The 19441-nt window shown below is 43.4% G+C and overlaps 2 protein-coding genes across 12 annotated transcripts in view; one reads left to right on the forward strand and one right to left on the reverse strand.

Annotated features, from left to right (window-relative positions):
• The window catches only part of USP16 (ubiquitin specific peptidase 16), a 30887-nt gene extending 30236 nt beyond the window's left edge, over positions 1 to 651 (reverse strand). For 4 of the 8 annotated variants that reach the window (XM_055279397.2, XM_055279393.2, XM_063640638.1 and 1 more), the window contains exon 1: positions 513 to 640. Coding sequence is in view for 2 of the 8 variants with exons in the window: in XM_063640639.1 (XP_063496709.1) it covers positions 513 to 531 (19 nt within the window). In the remaining 6 variants the exon portion in view is untranslated. Of the gene's footprint in view, positions 1 to 512 lie in introns of all 8 variants that reach the window. The other 4 variants (XM_055279394.2, XM_063640637.1, XM_063640639.1 and 1 more) reach the window with 3 other exon arrangements.
• RWDD2B (RWD domain containing 2B) lies at positions 410 to 17215 on the forward strand. 4 transcript variants are annotated; one of them, XM_063640645.1, is made up of 7 exons: positions 410 to 990; positions 2155 to 2253; positions 5105 to 5237; positions 14344 to 14570; positions 14658 to 14725; positions 14842 to 15204; positions 16318 to 17215. In XM_063640645.1, the coding sequence occupies exons 3-7, from the start codon at positions 5171 to 5173 to the stop codon at positions 16550 to 16552; spliced, it is 960 nt and encodes a 319-aa protein (XP_063496715.1). In that variant the 5' UTR covers positions 410 to 990; positions 2155 to 2253; positions 5105 to 5170; the 3' UTR covers positions 16553 to 17215. The 4 variants fall into 4 exon arrangements, with proteins under 4 accessions (XP_063496715.1, XP_055135374.2, XP_055135375.2 ...); XM_055279399.2 differs by lacking the exon at positions 2155 to 2253 and having other exon boundaries at positions 649 to 990; XM_063640646.1 differs by lacking the exon at positions 2155 to 2253 and having other exon boundaries at positions 723 to 994.
• Positions 17216 to 19441: the final 2226 nt, after the last annotated feature.

Consider the following 19441-nt stretch of genomic DNA (forward strand, 5'->3'; position numbering starts at 1 on the left):
TCCCCTGCCTACTCCGTTCCATTAAAAATGTAAGCGTGTGGAAAACTTTGTCAGCAGGTCTTAACGTGGCTTTCAAGTTTTGCTTATATCAATCCTCTCCTAGGTATAGTCAATCGGATAAGTGACAGATCCTGCTTTTCCTACCAGCCGTATGAACACGGCTGCAAATCCAGCCCCAACCCATAGGGTAGTCCCTGCCACGCGCCACCCACCCACTTGCTCGGCGCCTGCCACACCTTCCCTCTCCTCCCCTTCTAACTGCTCCGATCCCACGGGGGAACCTCGGGGTCCACGGGGTCGAGCAGGCCGTCAGCAGCGGCATCTCATTGGCCAGCTTCTGGAACTGACAGGACATGCAGCCAATGAGATCGTAGTACCGGAAAGTAGCCGGGTTACGCGCTTAAGGAGAGGGGCCTTCAAGAAGAGAACGAAGTTGGGGCGGAAAACAGGGGCTCTCCCAGCGCAGGAAGCCAGGCGAGCGACGACTGCCAGGCAGTAGGACCAGAACTCACCCACGGCGACAGAGCCCATAACTGCATCCCCTCATGGGCCTTTGGGCTGGGCAGCCAGCTCCGTCTTCCTCCTGGTGACGAATTGAGAGCGACGGAGTCGAAGCCAGAGTGACCCCTGGAAAGCAACAATTTCCGGAATGCGGCATTATGGGAAGTGGCTAGGCCACCACCACCACCACCACCACCACCCCACCCCCACCTCCCGGGACCATCGGGTCTGACGCTAGTAAATCTGCGCCTGCGTGCGGCTTGCGACGGATGTTCGGGCTTAGGTGTTTGGTTGTCAATGGGTTTTCTGGACTCTGACATAACCATGAAGTTATATAAATGCTTCTGAAGTGTGGGCATCCGGTGGTGGTCTGAGCCTTGGAGTTTCCTAGATGGTTGTTACCTTTCTGGAAGACATGACATTTGGAGGCCAAGGGGGGAACGCTTAAATTTGTTTCCCTAATTCTATCCTGTCGACTTCTAAAACTGAGTACGTAAGTTGTCTTGAATTTACCTTCCTGCACCATGTCAGAATAAAAAACGCAGCGAGTGAATTTTTTTTTTTTGAGACGGAATATCCCTCTGTCGCCCAGGCTGGAGTTCAGTCTTCTGCCTCAGCCTCCCGAGTAGCTGGGACTACAGGCGCACGCCACCACGCCCGGCTAATTTTTGTATTTTTGGTGGAGACGGGGTTTCACCAATTGGCCAGGCTGGTCTCGAACTCCTGACCTTTTGATCCGCCCGCCTCGGCCTCCCAAAGTGCTGGGATTACATGCGTGAGCCACCGCGCCCGGCCGCGAGAGTGAATTTTTAAAGCAAAACCGAAAGACAGTGTCAGATAAATTGCGGGGGAGGAGGGGATTTTCAAATACTTACTGTTCATTCTTTGAAAATTTGTAAGTGCGAGCCCTGGCCCCAGCTAACTTTCGTATTTTTTGGTAGAGGCAGGGTTTCAGCATATTGGCCAGGCTGGTCTTGAACTCCTGGCCTCAAGTGATCCACCTGCCTCGGCCTCCCAAAATGCTGGATTACAGGCGTAAGCCACCGGACCCGGCTTAGTTTCATCTTTCTCTGTATTCTGACAACATTATGACATTAAAGTCCAAGAGATATTGGGCTGGTCCTTGTTTGGTCTCTGGTGATTTAGATGAGGCAGGACTGAGCCCCCACGAATGTATTATCTCAAAAAGTTAGCATCTACTGTGCAAAGTTCGAAGGCCCAAGTCAAATCCTGGGCATATCCACGGATGTGTGGTAGGGCATAGGCTCCAGCTCTCATGCAAGAAAGAACAGGAGCGGGATGAGATAACTTTTCAAAGCTTTCTTCTCCAAGCTCCAGAAATGCAGGCTTTTTGCCTCCACCCATTTTAAAACAGAGCCTTAGGGTCATTGTACCACGTGCTTCCTGTCTGAAAGCCTCTTCCCCCTGATCTTCCGGGGTTTTTATCTTATTGTCATTCTGTTCACACATTTTTAATTTACTTATTTTAGAGACAGGGTCTGGCTTTGTAGCCCAGGCTGAAGTGCAGTCATAGTTCACTGTAACCTTGAATTCCTGTGCTCAAGTGATCCTCATGCCTCAGCCTCCCGTAGCTGGTACTGCAAGTGTGTGCCACCTCATCAGCTAACTTTTTTTTTTTTTTTTTTTTTGAAGTCACCATGTCTCTACAAAAGCTTGCTGCCCAGGCTGGTCTCAAACTCCTGACCTCAAGTGATACTCCAGCCTCAGCCTCCCAAAGCACTAGGATTCCAGGTGTGAGTCACCACATCCAGCCTCTATACATGCCTTAAAAGTCACTTCCTTCCAGTTACAGGGCAATCTAAGTAACAGTCATCTGATCACTCACATCACCTTACTTTACTTCTCTGCCCAGCAATTATCCACTATCTGGTAATTTTCTTTTTTTTTTTTTTGAGACAGAGTCTCACTCTGTTGCCCAGGCTGGAGTGCAGTGGTGCAGTTACAGCTCACTGCAGCCTCAACCTCCCAGGCTCAAGCAGTTCTCCTACCTCAGCCTCCTGAGTAGCTGGGACTACAGGCCTACAGGCACACGCCCCCACAACTGGCTAATTTTTGTGTTTTTTTTGTAGAGATAGGGGTCTCTCTCTGTTGCCCAAGCTGGTCTCAAACCCTGGGCTCAAGTGATCCTCCTTGGTCTCCCAAAGTGCTGGGATTATAGGCATGAGCTATCATACCCAGCCATAATTTTCTTTCTTTTTTTTTTTTTTGAGATGCAGTTTTGCTCTTGTTGCCCAGGCTGGAGTGCAATGGCGTGATCTTGGCTCACCGCAACCTCTGCCTCCCGGGTTCAAGCAATTCTCCTGCCTCAGCCTCCCCAGTAGCTAGGATTAAAGGCATGCATCACCATGCCCAGCTAATTTTTGTATTTTTAGTAGAGATGGGGTTTCTTCATGTTGGTCAGGCTGGTCTTGAACCTCAGGTGATCTGCCCGCCTCGGCCTCCCAAAGTGCTGGGATTACAGGCATGAGCCACCGTGCCCAGCCCATAATTTTCTTTTATTTTTACCTGTATGTTTAGCTCTCTTCATACATACACAGAAATGGGCAAATAGAAGCTCTTTGAGAGATGCGACATCTTTGTCTTGTTCATGGCTATAATTGGTACCTGGAAGTGCCTGGAATATAGTAAGTGCTCGATAAATATTTATTGAAAAGAAAGTCATGAGTAATAAAATGCTGTATAAGAACGTTCACAGCAGCTTTATTTATAATAGCCAAAAAACTGAAGACAGGTTTCTATCAAAACAAGAATGAAACTGGTATATTCATATGATGGAATACTACTGAGCAATCAAAAGAAACTGATACACATGATATCAGATGAAAATATTACCGAGTGAAAGAACCCTTACACAAAAATATCTATTGCATGACTCCAACCATATGAAGTTATAGAACAAGAAAAATAAGTATGGTGGGAGAAAAAATCAGAACAGTTGGTTAACTTTGGGGAGAACGGGGTGGGAACTAAGAAAGGGCATGAAAGAACTTTCTAGGGTGGTGGTAACGTTCTATACGTTAATATGGCTTGAGTTCCACAGGCGTGTGCATTTAAAAACTGACGTGTATTTAAGGTGTGCATTTCATTTTTACCTTAAAAAATCCTTAATTTGAACTCCAATGATGTGCATTAGAGGTACTTAGAAGCATACTGTCTGTAGTTTACTTTTAAATGTATGAAAACAGATGGATTGATGAGGTATGTGACAAAGCTGGTAGAGTAAAATTCTATACTCTCCAGGTCAGTGTTTTTCAACCTCAACACTATCAACATTTTGGACCAGCAAATTCGTTCCTGTTTGTTGTAGGAAGTTGAGGAGCATCCCTGTGCTCTGCCTACTCCATGCCAATAGCATCCTCCCAGTTGTGACAACCCAAAATGTCTTCAGACACTGCTAAATAGAGGGGAAATCCATCCTTCCCCTTCTCTTGAGATCTGCTCCACTGTAAAATTCTCTCGACTTTGCTTTACACTTGAATTTTTTCATAGTAAATGTTGGAGGAAAAAATAAATTATGACACTGAAAAACGCTCATGAAACACCATGCAGAAGATGTAGTTTATGAAGACCTACAATACATACTGTCATATTTTTGTTTAAAAAAAAAGTGGAGGGGAGAGTTAGTAGTGATATTTAGCATTGCTAAATGTCAATGTTTACAAATCTTATCTATGACATTTCTAAAATGAATATTATAAAGTGTATTGCATATAGTTGGATTGGGAAGAGAAACATTTCCAATTATTATCCTGTCAGCATCTCCTTCAAACTACCCTTATTATCAACAGGGATAAATATGCATTCACACGGTTCCTCCCAGCTTGGTTAATGGGCAAGAACACCTAAGATAGCCAAGGCCACCATGCATCCAGGCTCACATCTCCCTAATCGCCCTCCATGATTCAGGGACAAGGAAGATCACCATCGTGTGGGAAGGTATTAGAAATGTAGAATTTGGAACCCCACCCCTACCTACGGAATCCTGATCTGCATTTCAACAGGATCCCTGAACTCTTCCTAGGCACGTTCGAGTTTGAGGAGCATTAACGGACAAATTCTTTGTCCCTGAAAAGTGCCCATTATAGAGGCGGCCGCTGGGAAATGGCAACGGGGTTGGCATGGAGAGCTATTAAGTAGAAAAACTCCGGCCAGGCGCGGTGGCTCAGGCCTGTAATCCCAGCACTTTGGGAGGCCGAGGCCGGCGGATCACCTGAGGTCAGGAGTTCGAAACCAGCCTGGCCAACATAGTGAAACCCTGTTTCTACTAAGAAATACAAAAATTATCTGGGCATGGTGGTGGGCGCCTGTAATCCCAGCTACTGGGGAGGCGGAGGCTGCGCTGAGCCGAGAGCGCGCTACTGCACTCCAGCTTGAGGGACAGAGCGAGACTCTGTCTCAAAAAGAAGAAGAAGAAAACTCTGCGACTGAAAAGTACCTAGCAGGGACAACGCATTCCCTGCGTCGTCCCAAGTGCAATTACAAACACCGGCGGACCCGGCTCCGGACAGGCGAGCTCCAGCTTCCGGTCCGCGGCCTTGGGCGCGCATGCGCCGCATGCCTTTTTTTTTTTTTTTTTCGTTAGGTCGCCAGCTGAGGCGGTTTGTAAGTTTTGGGTCGCAGTATGCCAGAATTTTGAGGCTCCCTTCCGATGAAAATTGAGCTGTCGGTGCAGCCATGGAACCCGGGTTACAGCAGTGAGGGGGCCACGGCTCAAGGTGAGTCTCGCCTCAGCTAGCGCCAGTGGTGAGCGCCACGGGGGTTTCCCACGCTGCAGCGCCCAGTGCAACCCATTGGGAACGTGCCCGGCATGGCGGCCCCGGTTCCCCTCACTGCATGCGCCCATCGGTCAGCTCGGACCTCGGCGTTGCTTCCCGGCTTCTGCAGCCCCGCTCGAGCCGGGGACCTCGCCCCGGGGGCAATCAGGGTGCGAGGGAAGCTGCGTGCTGGGCTTTCTTCCTGAGAGCGTCGTGGCTGGGGTCGCGGGGTACCTTGCTCTGTTCTTCAAAACAAATCTACAAGGAAAAGATATTATTCCACTCAGAAATCTCAAGTTTCAGTCTACGTTCTCTTAAATATATTTTATTTTTTAAAAAAATAGTAAAGGCGAGGTCTCCCCATGTTACCCAGGCTGATCTTGAACTCCTGGGCTCAAGCAGTCCCCCTTACTCTGCCTCCCAAAGTGCTGGGATTACAGGCGTGAGCCACCGCGCCCGGCCATAGTCTATTATCTTACAGCATTCGCTGGAATCTTGAGTCATAAAATTATCTTGAGGGTTTTTTGGAAGGACTGAAATCTCTTAAGCGAAAATAATTTGGCAGATAAATGACCTGTGACACCACTCCCATAGTTGTCCGTTCAAGAGTCCCTCCGTCCCGTTCTTCTTTGCTAATTCCATTTCATCTTCAATACCTCCAATTCGGCCGGGCGCGGTGGCTCACGCTTGTAATCCCAGCACTTTGGGAGGCCGAGGCGGGCGGATCACGAGGTCAGGAGATCGAGACCACGGTGAAACCCCGTCTCTACTAAAAATACAAAAAAATTAGCCAGGCGTGGTGGCGGGCGCCTGTAGTCCCAGCTACTCGGAGAGGCTGAGGCAGGAGAATGGCGTGAACCCGGGAGGCGGAGCTTGCAGTGAGCCGAGATCGCGCCACTGCACTCCAGCCTGGGCGACAGAGCGAGACTCCGTCTCAAAAAAAAAAAAAAAAAAACCTCCAATTCAATAGGACCCTCTCCCAACTTTACTCACTCCCTGGGAGACTTTAAACAAATATATAGTTCCAAATAAGTGTTGCCTCCCAAGATTATATATCTAGCTGAGTCTCTCGTAGACTTCAAAATTGTATATCTAACTGCCTGCTAGACATCCCTATTTAACAGGTGTCTTAGTAGGCACTTCATTACCTGTGTCTAAAACCAAGCTTCAGCTCTCCATGACCATCACCGTCTAAATAAATGGCGCATCCATACTTTCAGTAGCTGAAAGCCTTGGAGTCCTTCTTCCGTGTCTCATGTAATTTATCTGTAAATCCTGTTGCCTTTGTTCTCTGCATGTATCCAGAACCTGAAGCTCACCAACTTGACCACTATAATCCTATCAAAGCCACCATCCTCTCTCCCTAGTTATTGTGGTGTCTATCTGGTCACCCCACTTTTCCTTTCACTTTTCTCCATAGCAGCAAGTGTGGGGATCTTCATAAGTCAAACCTCTCTTGTTGCTCTTACATGTCAGACTTGATAAAATTCAAAATTCCGGCCATGCTTTACTAGTCCCAACATAAACTGCCCCACATTTCCTTACTAAACTCTTCTATTCCCCCTGTCCCCAGCTCACTGTACCCTGGCTAGCTGCTCTAGCATCCTCCTGCCTCAGGGCCTTTGAACATGCCGTTCGCTTTCCCTCAAACACTCTTGGCCAAGAAAAACACATGGCCTCCTTTTTCAGTTTCTTAAAGTCTCTTCCCTAGAGTCACCTTAGGAGAAAGGCCTTTCCTGACAACCCTGTGTGCAGTCTCACCCCCTGCTGCCTCATTTGTTTCCCTTATCCTTGTTTTCTTTTTCAGGTTTCTTCATAGCAGTTATTCACTGGGTATAAAAATTCTTTTTTTTTTTTTTTTTAAGACAGTCTTGCTCTGTTGCCCTGGCTGGAGTGCAGAGGTATGATCTTAGCTCACTGCAACCTCCACCTCCCCAGTTCAAGCGATTCTCCTGCCTCAGCCTCCCTAGTAGCTGGGACTATAGGCATGGGCGACCACACCTGGCTAATTTTGGTATTTTTAGTAGAGACGGGGTTTCATCACGTTGGCCAGGCTGGTCTCAAACTCCTGATCCCAGGTGATCCGCCCACCTCGTCCTCCCAAAGTGCTGGGATTACAGGCGTGACACCGCACCTGGGCTGGGCATATAAATTTGTTTTTGATGTCATCGTGTCCTCCCACCGGTAGAGTTATTTTATTACTTTCATTCATTGTTATCTTAGTGCCAATGCTTGAACGTAAGTGCTTGAGAAACATTTGTTGAAATGATGACCAATAATAATAATAGTAATAAGGGGCCGGAGACGGTGGCTCATGCCTGTAATCCCAGCACTTTGGGAGCCCAGGGCGGGTGGATCACGAGGGCAGGAGTTCGAGACCAGCCTGGCCAATGTGGTGAAACCCTGTCTCTACTGAAAAACCCAGAAAGCAGAGGTTGTAGTGAGCCGACTCTGCACTCTGGCCTGGGTGACAGAGCTAGACCCTGTCTCAAAAAAAAGGTTTTTTTAATTAATAGTAGCAAGCACACATATAAAATTTACTCTGTTGCCAGGTACTTTCCACAAATTGTCATCTAATCATCACAGCAACCCTCTCATCCCAGTTATGGAGTTGGGGAGACTAAAGCACAGATAAATTAAGCCACTTGCCTAAGGTCGTGCAGTTGGTAAGTGGCAGAGCCAGGAGTTGCACCTTGGCAATCTGGTAATAGAATCAAAACACTGGTAACAGAGCCACTCCAACAAAAAACAAACCACTTCCTCTAATAACCACCCAAGGAGTTGTTTTTTATGTTTCTCAACTCCAAAACAGACTAGCAAATACATATATGGAATTCCAATAAATCCAGGGATTTTAAGTATGTGTGAGGATTTTGTTAAAAAAAAAAAAAAAGAAGGCCGAGCGCAGTGGCTCATGCCTGTAATCCCAGCACTTTGGGAGGCCAAGGTGGGTGAATCACCTGAGGTCAGGAGTTTGAGACTAGCCCAACTAACGTGGTGAAACTCCATCTCTACTAAATACAAAAAATTAGCTGGGTATGGTGGCGCATGCCTGTAATCCTAGCTACTTGGGAGGCTGAGGCAGGAGAATCGCTTGAACCTGGGAGGTGGAGGTTGCAGTGAGCCGAGATCGCACCATTTCACTCCAGCCTGGGCAACGAGTGAAACTCCGTCTCAAAAAAATAAATAAATAAAAAATCTGGAAAAAAAAAAAAAAAGAAAACATTGTGATTAAAGGAGGGAGGAATATTTGCAGTTCCAACAGTTATTAGAAAAGGAAAACTTCAAATTAAACATGAATAGACATATTAATAAATATATGTTAATATATAAATATTATCAAGGCTACCCACCATCTTTTATGATGCTTTAAATGCTTATATTTAAACTACTTAAATTCAGGTGACTACACGGCAAAGCAAGGAATCCTGCTCTGTTCTGTGGAGAAAAGGGTTAATGTCATCTGGCCTGGAAAAACATGTTCTGGAGTCAGACAGAATACTGAACATCCCTCTTGGAAATTCACAGTTTAAGACTCTGAGAAGTCACAAATAAGAATTGTGCCCATATAATCTATCACCTAATTAGGATTGCTTTTGTCTAGGATAAATACCTAAACCATTTGGGGCCAGGCATGGTGGCCCACACCTGTAATCCCAGCACTTTGGAAGGCCAGGGTAGGTAGATCACCTGAGGTCAGGAGTTTGAGACCAGCCTGGACAACATGGTAAAACCCTTTCTCTACTAAAAATACAAAAAATTAGCTGGGCGTGGTGGCAAATGCCTGTAATCCCAGCTGTTCGGGAGGCTGAGGCAGGAGAATCACTTGAACCCAGGAGGCGGAGGTTGCAGTGAGCCACGATTGTGCCATTGCACTCCAGCCTGGGCAACAAGAGCAAAACTCCATCTCAAAAAAAAAAAGGCTAGGTGTGGCGGCTCACGCCTGTAATCCCAGCACTTTGGGAGGCCAACACAGGTGGATCAAAAGGTCAGGAGTTCGAGATTAGCCTGCCCAACATGGTGAAACCCCATCTCTACTAAAAATACAAAAATTAGCTGGGCGTAGTGGCATGTGCCTTAATCCCAGCTACTCAGGAGGCTGAGGCAGGAGAATTGCTTGAACCCGGGAGGTGGGAGGTTGCGATAAGCCAAGATTGTGCCATTGCACTCCAGCCTGGGTGACAAAGCTAGAGAGACTCCCATCTCAAAAAAAAAAAAAAAAAAAAAATACACATAATAATCAAACTTCTGAAAACCAAAGACAATGAAAAATTCTTAAAATTAGTGACAAAAATGAACCTTATCTATAAAGGAAAACAATTCAAACGAGAGTGATTTCTCATCAGTAACTAGAGAGGCTAGATGAAGAGGCACAGCATTTTTCAAGTGTTGAAAGTAAAAACCTGTTAAGCCAGAATACTGTATCCAGTGAAAATATTCTGCAGAAATGAAGGGGAAATCAAGGCATTTTAAGATAAAGGAAATCTAGAAGATTTGTCACCAGCAGACCTATCCTAAAAGAATGGTTTAAATAGGTTCTCTAAACAGAAAAGAAATAATAAAAGAATTATTATTAAAGAAATATAATTTAGACCTATTTTATTTTACTTTTATTTATTTATTTATTTTTTAGAAGGAGTCTCGCTCTGTCGCCCAGGCTGGAGTGCAGTGGCACTATCTCAGCTCACTGCAAGCTCCGCCTTCTGGGTTCACGCCATTCTCCTGCCTCAGCCTCCTGAGTAGCTGGGACTACAGGCGCCCGCCACCACGCCCGGCTAATTTTTTGTATTTTTTAGTAGAGACAGGGTTTCACCATGTTAGCCAGGATGGTCTTGATCTCCTGACCTCGTGATCTGCCTGCCTTGGCCTCCCAAAGTGCTGGGATTACAGGCATGAGCCAATGCGCCCGGCCATTTAGACCTATTTTAGGACTGTTAAGACTGAGATGCTGTCTGCTGTGGTTTAATGTGTGCCCCAAAGTTCATGTGTTAGAAGCTTTATCCCAAAGCGATAGAGTTGAGAGGTGGGACCTTTCAGAGGTGATTAAGTGATATGCAGGGATATAACAAAAAATGTAACATTCCTGTCATTAGCGTTTCAGAAGGAGAAGAGAAAGAAGGCAGGGTTGAAAAAGTTCCCAAAGAACAGAGCCCTCACTAATGGATTAATGGTGTTACTGCAGGAGTGGGTTAGTTATTGTGGGAGTGGGTTCCTGATAAAAGCATGCATTTGGCCCCTTCATCTCTCTCGCTCTTGCTCTCATTCTCTCTTGCCCTCTGCCTTGCGCCATGGGATGACTCAGTAAGAATGCCCTTGCAAAATGCAGGCACCATGCTCTTGGATTTCCCAGCTTCCAGAACAGTAAGCCAAATAAATTTCTCTTCATTGTAAACTACCCAGTCTCAGGTAGTCTGTTATAGTAACAGAAAATGAACTAATATAACATCCAATAGAAATATATAGATATAGTTAAATTTACAAATATGGGGCTCGAGAATTTGGAACATCATAAGAATTTGAGAATTGTGGACATTTAATATTCAATAATACTTGGTACCGTGAGACAATAGAGAAGATAAAGATGTCCTCAACCAAACCTTAAGGGATGCTAACAGTTTAAAGATCTTGCTTGACAGTAGTATGGTATGGTATATAAATTATACCTCATTAAAGCTGTTAAAACTTTACTGAAGGGAAAATTCTACATTATAAACATATCGTCTTTTTCTGTATTAATCTTTAATTTCAATGCAATTACCATTTTTTCTTGTTTTCAAAACTTAACAAAATTATTCTAATGTTTATATGTGAGAAGAGCCAGGAAATACCAAAAAAGAATTCTAGAAAAGAAGAGCGATGGCTACGAAGAGACAGAGTAGGAGCCATTTACGAACCCATCATGGTGACTTCAAGAGTTGAGTATTAGTTAGCTGGGTATGGTGGTAGCATGACTGTAGTCCCAGATACTTGGGAGGCTGAGGCAGGAGGATTGCTTGAGCCTAGTAGTTCGAGGCTGCAACGAACTATAATCGCACCACTGCACTCCAGCCTGGGTAACAGAGTGAGACTCTGTCTCAAAAAAAAAAAAAAGAGTATTAGGACATGATGTTATAGACAGATCAATATAACAAAATGGAGAATCCAGAAAAAGACTCAAATACATATAGGCCCTTAACATATGTTGAAAGAAACATTTCAAATGTATTATAAGATGTACTGGTACAAATGGCTAGCTAACTGGAAAAAAAGATAAGCTGGAAACTTCTGTCACCTTTTAAACTAAAGTATATCCCAGATGGATCAAATATTTAAATGCAGAAATTGAAAATGTATTCCAAGTAGAAAATAGATTTTTTTTTTGAGACGGAGTTTCACTCTTTTTGCCCAGGCTGGAGTGCAATGGCACGATCTCAACTCACTGCAACCTCTGACTCCCAGGTTCCAGTGATTCTGTCTCAGCCTCCCAAGTAGCTGGGATTACAGGTGCCCACAACCTCACCCAGCTAATTTTTGTAAAAAATAGAAGAATTTTAAAATAATCTTGCAGCAGAGAAATCCTTTCTAATCAAGATATTTTAGGCCGGGCACAGTGGCTCACGCATGTAATCCCAGCAGTTTGGGAGGCTGAGTCAGGCAGATCACGTGAGGTGATACAAAAACACAAAAAAATTGGCCAGGCATGGTGGCATGTGCCTGTAATCTCGCCCCTTGGGAGGCTGAGACAGGAGAATTGGTTGGACCCGGGAGACAGAGGTTGAGTGAGCCAAGATCGTGACACTGCGCTCCAGCCTAGGCAACAAGAGCAAAAACTACATCCCAAAATAAATAAGTAAACGAATAATAAAATAAAAATATAAAAATTAGCTGGGGGTGGTGGTGGGTGCCTGTAATCTCGCTACTTGGGAGGCTGAGGCAGGAGAATTGTCTGAGTCTGGGAGGTTGAGGTTGCAGTGAGCTGAGATCACACCACTGCACTCTATCCTAGGCACAAAGCAAGACTCCATCTCAAAAAAAACAAAAAAATAAAATAAAGCTTGAAACCTGTAAAAGAAGAGATTGATAAAAGGAACTATGGTTTAGGTTGTTTGTTTGTTTGTTTGAGACAGAGTCTTGCTCTGTCACCCAGGCTGGAGTGCAGTGGCATGATCTTGGCTCACTACAACCTCCACCTCCTGGGCTCAGGTAGTCCTCCCACCTGAGCCTCTCAAGTAGCTGGGACTTCAGGCACTCACCAACACACCCGGGTAATTTTGTTGTATTTTTTAGTAGAGACAGGGTTTCGTTATGTTGCCCAGGCTGGTCTCGAACTCCTGGACTCAAGCTATCCACCCTCCTCGGCCTCCCAAAGTGCTGGGATTACAGGTGTGAGCCACCGTGCTAGGCCAAAAGGAACTATGTATTAAGAATTTTCTTTTAAAGAAAAGAAGCAAGGGACTGAGTACAATTGTAACCTTCTGTTCTGTATGGCAACTTTCTGGAAAGCAACTTGGCAATATCTTATCAAAATTAAAAATGCACATGTTGATACAACAATCCACCTCTGTAAGTTTATTATTGAATACACAGTATTCAGTTTACCATACTATATATATAAAAAGAACTTGCATTATAGGATTGTTCATATTAGTAAAAATGTGGAAACAACCCAAGTGTCCATCAATAGGTAAAGAATTAAATAAGTTATGGCATATCTACATGATTCAGTATAACAGCCAACAGTTACAAAGAATGAGGTAGATCACTATGTGTTGACAGTGAATAGATCTACAAAATATATTTGGTGGGAAGGGAGATAGGAAGTAGGAAAAAGTGTATATTCCCCCCTTGGATACGTTTTAAATATGTATACTGTATATATCTCACATTGTACATATTTATACATTATACCAGCATTTTTCACATATATATATGTATAATGCTCAAAATGCTTTAATGTTAACAGGGGTGACTTAAGCTACAGGACAATTAACATTTATTTTCTCTTTATGTTCCTCTGCTTCTTAAAAACTAATAAATAGGCTGGGCACAGTGGCTCATGCCTGTAATCCCAGCACTTTGGGAGGCCCAGGCAGGCAGATCATGAGGTCAGGAGATTGAGACCATCCTGGCTAACACGGTGAAACTCCATCTCAACTAAAAATCCAAAAAGTTACCCAGGTGTGGTGGTGGGCGCCTGTAGTCCCAGCTACTCGGGAGGCTGAGGCAGGAGAATGGCGTGAACCCAGGAGGCGGAGCTTGCAGTGAGCCGAGATTGTGCCACTGCACTCCAGCCTGGGTGACAGAGTGAGACTCCATCTCAAAAAAAAAAAGCTAACAAATGCCATGCACAGTGGCTCATACCTGTAATGCTAGCACTTTGGGAGGCCAAGGCGGGAGGATTGCTTCAGCCCAGTAGGTCAAGATCAGTCTGGACAACATAGCAAGACCTTGTTTCTACAAATAAAAAATGAAGCTGGGCGTGGCAGTGCATACCTGTGGTCCTAGCTATTCAGAAGTCTGAGGTGGGAGGATTGCTTGGGCGTGGGAGGTTGAGGTTGCAGTGAGCGGGGATCATGCCACTGCATTAGTTTCAAAAAAAACTAATAAACATTAATATTTACTTAAAAAGAAGAAATTGACCATCCACAGAACCAAACTCTCTGACTTATTCTGTTCATTCTAGGTTTCCAGTGTAACCAGTCGTATCCTCTCTTCTGGCTACATTATTGATACAGCTTTTTGACTACATAATTGGTTTAGTTTGATGAAATTGCCCATTATGGTAGCTCAAAATGTCCACTCAACTATCTAGACACAGAAGAATGTGGTGTCTACTTACTATTAAGAGTTTTTTTGTGTTTGTTTTTTTATAGATGGTCTCAGTATGTTGGTCTTAGCATAGGACTTAGTATGGTCTTAGCATAGGACTTAGCATATTATATCTGAAAGTAGAGTAATGGGGAAGAGACTAATTAAATTGTACAAGTTATGAATAAATCAAATATAATTTAATAAGTACCCTTGTTGATGTATTCATTTCTTCTAAGATTGCATATGTAAATTGTCTCTCTTATGTTTACCTCCTTAGAAACTTACACATGTCCAAAAATGATTGAGATAGAGCAGGCAGAGGCCCAGCTTGCTGAGTTAGACCTGCTAGCCAGTATGTTCCCTGGTGAGAATGAGCTCATAGTGAATGACCAGCTGGCTGTAGCAGAACTGAAAGATTGTATTGAAAAGAAGACAATGGAGGGGCGATCTTCAAAAGTCTACTTTACTATCAACATGAACCTGGATGTATCTGAGGAAGCACTGGTAATTCAGCTTTGCTTTTAGAGGGATTGAAACATGTTGAGACTTAAAACATTGGTTAGTGCACTTTTTCTTCTTCTCTTTAATCAGGCAATGTTTTCTCTGGCCTGTATTCTTCCCTTTAAATACCCGGCAGTTCTGCCTGAAATTACTGTCAGGTACGTTACAGAAGCTCTGGCCAACTTTAGAGGTCAAAATTAATCTGAGAATAAAAGCAATTCTCGAATTTGTTTTCTGTTCCAAGACAATATTTTTCTTGTATCTTTTCTATTAGATCAGTATTACTGAGTAGATCCCAGCAGACTCAGCTGAACACAGATCTGACTGCATTCCTGCAAAAACATTGTCATGGAGATGTTTGTGTACTGAATGCCACAGAGTGGGTTAGAGAGCATGCCTCTGGCTATGTCAGCAGAGATACTCCATCTTCACCCACCACAGGAAGCACAGTCCAGTCAGCTGACCTCATCTTCACGAGACTCTGGATCTACAGCCATCATATCTATAACAAATGCAAAAGAAAAAATATTCTAGAGTGGGCAAAGGAGCTTTCCCTGTCTGGGTTTAGCATGCCTGGAAAACCTGGTGTTGTTTGTGTGGAAGGCCCACAAAGTGCCTGTGAAGAATTCTGGTCAAGGTTTGCTTTTACATGTGTATGTGAAGTCATGTCAATAATGTTAATAGTAAACAAGATACAGTCATGTGCTGCCTAGTGACGTTTTGGTCAACAGTGGACCACACATAAAACAGTGGTGCCATAAGATTATAATGGAGCACATATAGAAACCTGATATATGGCACTTGATCTTCCCACTATTGAATATCAGAGTGATATTCAGTAATGGTGCTTGGACATTTGGTTTTCTATATGAAAAAATATAAATGCAGAAAAAGTACCATCTAGGTTTGTGTAAGTACACTCTATCGTGGTGGTACAACAACAAAATAGCCTAAAGATACATTTGTCAGAATGTGTCCCCGTCGTTAAGCAACACATGACGATTAGAGATGTGGAGATAAGTATGTCCTGGGGATTGTATCTTTATGGGGGATTCAATCTCAAGTTGGTGGATATGGCAGAAATCACATGTAGTCAGCATTTTCCCCCTCACCTGACAAGTGCATGTAGGAGACATTCTGTAAATATACACTGAATGAACTGAGCCCCTGCCCAAGACACTATGACCCCATCTACTTCCATGGATCTGATCCTTCCCTCATTTTAGTGATGCTGCAAACTGTATACCCTATGAAGTAAGGCACTTTCTAGAAGCGTTAGAATTGCCACTAGTCTTCTCATTTCTCTACTGATATACTAAATGAATTTCTGAGAAGGTCCATTAGTAGTTTGGGATTCAGTAATTCCTACATTTCTAAACTACTGATACAAGGCCATAGTAAGGGCAACAAATGAGTTTAGGGATGGGATTATGACCAGAATAATATTTGATTAAAATAAATCCCTGTGAGATAAAAGTGGACTTCTTGGACGGGGTGTGATGACTCACACCTGTAATCCCAGCACTTTGGGAGGCTGAGGCAGGAGTATCACTTGCAGCCAGGAGTTTGAAACCAGCATGAGCAACATAGCAAGACCTGCCTCTACTAAATCAATAAATAAAAGTTATAAAAATGTTAAAAAGTAGACTACTTCTAGAAAAAGGCATTGATAAATCTGTTTTACAACGTCTGTTTTAAATGCTCTAGAATATACATTTTGAAAATGTTTACTTTGGAAATTTCTTTTCAGGCTCAGAAAATTAAACTGGAAGAGAATTTTAATTCGCCATCGAGAAGACATTCCTTTTGATGGTACAAATGATGAAATGGAAAGACAAAGGAAATTTTCCATTTTTGAAGAAAAAGTGTTCAGTGTTAATGGAGCCAGGGGAAACCACATGGACTTTGGTCAGCTCTATCAGTTCTTAAACACCAAAGGATGCGGGGATGTCTTCCAGATGTTCTTTGGTGTAGAAGGACAATGACAGCAAGAGTAGTTGAAACTATCTTGCCACTGTTAGCCTTTTGATTTTTTTTCCCCACTTTTTCTTGAAAGATTAAGTAATTTTATTTTAGTTCCATTCTAGAATGTTGGGGAGTGGGGGACAAGAAAAAATAGTATAGCTGAAATGCATCTGTTAAAAATGTCATGACTGAAAGCAGAACTGAGTTTCAAATTACAACCTTAAAATTGTTATTAGATATTTCTTCACATATCAGCTGCCCATTTTGAAAAAGAAATTATCCGCAAAGGTAATGTTGGTGCTCCAATTTGCCAGCCATTCCCAACCCCCTTCTCCCTTACCTGCCTTCACTAAAGAACCCAGAAAAGCTAATTGCTCCCCTTTCAGCCTGTGTTGCAACTAACAACTCTCAGTGGCCTCAGGACACAGCTTTGGCCTTGGGAATTCTGGAAAAACTTTTACTTCCTGATTAAAGATAAATATGCAGCTAGGCCACCTGCTCCCCCTCTTACTGCCATAAACACCAAAGTGATGACTGGAGCTGAAGGAGTTATTTGAACCATGACAGAAGGAAGGGCCAAGAGAACCACAAAGATGCCAGTTGCCACACTGTTGAGCTGCTGACCCAACACCAGCCATTGCCTATCTCTAAATGTCTTATGAAATAAAACCAATTTTGTTTAATTTCTAGGCTTTTTTTTTTTTTTTAATAGACAGAGTCTTGCTCTGTTGCCCAGGCTAGAGTGCAATGGTACGATCTCCACTCACTGCAACCTCCGCCTCCCAAGTTCAAGCAATTCTCCTGCCTCAGCCTCCCAAGTAGCTGAGATTACAGGCGCCTGCCACCATGCCTGGCTAAGTTTTGTGTTTTTAGTAGAGACAGGGTTTCACCATGTTGGCCAGGCTGGTCTCGAACTCCTGACCTCAGGTGATCTTCCCACCTCGGCTTCCCAATGTGCTGGCATTACAGGCATGAGCCACTGCGCCTGGCCAATTTCTAGGGTTTTTACTAGCAGTTGAAAGCTAGACTAGCAGTTGAAAGCTAGTTTGTCAAAAGGAGTTTTTCAGAGCTTTAGTTTTGCATTTACCCCAGCCTTTTGATACACAAATAGGTGAAGTTTTTCTGAAGTGGAGTTTGCCGTTCGTCTCTTTTTGTATACTCAGGCTCTGCCCCTGCTCCTGGGCTTGCCTCAGACAAGGCTGAGGCATGAGTAGGGCTTAAACTTTTTTAACAAGCCTCAACAATTCATCAAATTAGTAATTTAGAAAATTTGTTTGGCAAATTGTATTCTGACATTTTTTGTTCTGGAAATGGCTTTCTGTACATTTATTTTTGCCAAATTGACCTAACATTAAATCAACACACCACCCAGTTTTTGAGGACCTCCATAAATCAGTTCCAAAAGCATTTATTATTTACTAATTTGCTAGCATGCAGGTTGATACCAGGTGTTGGTTATTTCTTGACCAGTCAGACTTGGTTGAGGAATGGAGTTGGGGTGAGAGACAATGCATTAAGTTAGTAAAAAGTTGTAGGAAAACTATGCTCATCACAAAATGAATCAGTAAGTAAAAGATAGCATATATTATGTAATACAATGTAGAAATCTGAAGGAATAAAATGGAAGAAGGCAATGTGGATAGATCTTAAATATAAAAGTGGTTAAACAAATGAGAATCAGAATGGTATTTAAAGCACAGTGCTTGTATTGGACCTAAATCTTATGTACCTCCCCAGATTTCCTCCCTGCTGCCCTGTCCTATTGCCCTGTCAGTTGCCCTGGAAATCCCAGTTCCTCTGCTGCCACCAGACAGCCAGATGGACCAGTTGTGTGTCTAGTTTCTGATTCCTTCAGCGACTAACAGATTTTTATGAAATACCCTACAGAGAATGGAATCTGACATCCCTACCACCAAAGGGGGCAGATGATGCATATATTACTTTAAGCAGCTAAAGTGGCAGCTAAACTGCTAGAACTTTTTCAGTCTCTGTACATTATATTAAAAACCAGATTGCTGTGTATAATATGCAGATCTCAAATGTCACATAAACACATAGAATGCGACAGAGTAGTTTTATAAGTTTTCTTTCCTGGGACATCTGTCAAATTTAGACGTTTATGATTAAGTCATACTAAGCCAGGCAAGTACAGATTTTCCAATCTTGTGATGACCAAATTCCTTTGAGAATGGATAAATGTAGTTAAATGTTAGAAATGCTAGAGTATAAGCAATACAGCTTTCTTAGGTTTCTTTCTTTTTTTTTTTTTCTGGAGACAGAATCTGGATCTGTCACCCAGGCTGGAGTGCAGTAGCACAATCTTGGCTTACTGCAACCTCCGCCGCCTGGGGTTCAAGCGATTCTCCCACCTCATTCTCCCGAGTAGCTGAGATTACAGGTGCGTGCTACCACGCTCGCTATTTTTTGTATTTTTAGTAGAGACGGGGATTCACTATGTTGGCCAGGCTGATCTTGAACTCTTGACCTCAGATGATCCACCTGCCTCAGCCTCTCAAAGTGCTGGAATTACAGGCATGAGCCACCGCGCCTTGCCCAGTTTCTACCAATGATTATATACTTGATATATAAACATCCTTAAATATAAGATGTTCCGTATGATTGCACATAAAAAATTTGTTCAGCAATGACAATTTGTCAACATTAATGTAATAAATAGTTTGAACTGGAATCACCTATTAAAAAATGATAAATCCTGAAAAGAAACCGTTTCAAGTCAAATTATGTTTAAAAGTTATATTTTCTAAAGAAAACAAGTATAGGCAGGGAATATTGGCCACATGCCTTTTTTTTTTTTTTTTTTTTTTTTTTTTTAAGACGAAGTCTCGCTCTGTAGCCCAGGCTGGAGTGCGAGTGCGGTGGCGTGATCTCGGCTCACCGCAACCTCTCCC

Source organism: Symphalangus syndactylus, chromosome 5 (genome assembly GCF_028878055.3).
Source record: "Symphalangus syndactylus isolate Jambi chromosome 5, NHGRI_mSymSyn1-v2.1_pri, whole genome shotgun sequence".
NCBI lineage: Eukaryota > Metazoa > Chordata > Mammalia > Primates > Hylobatidae > Symphalangus > Symphalangus syndactylus.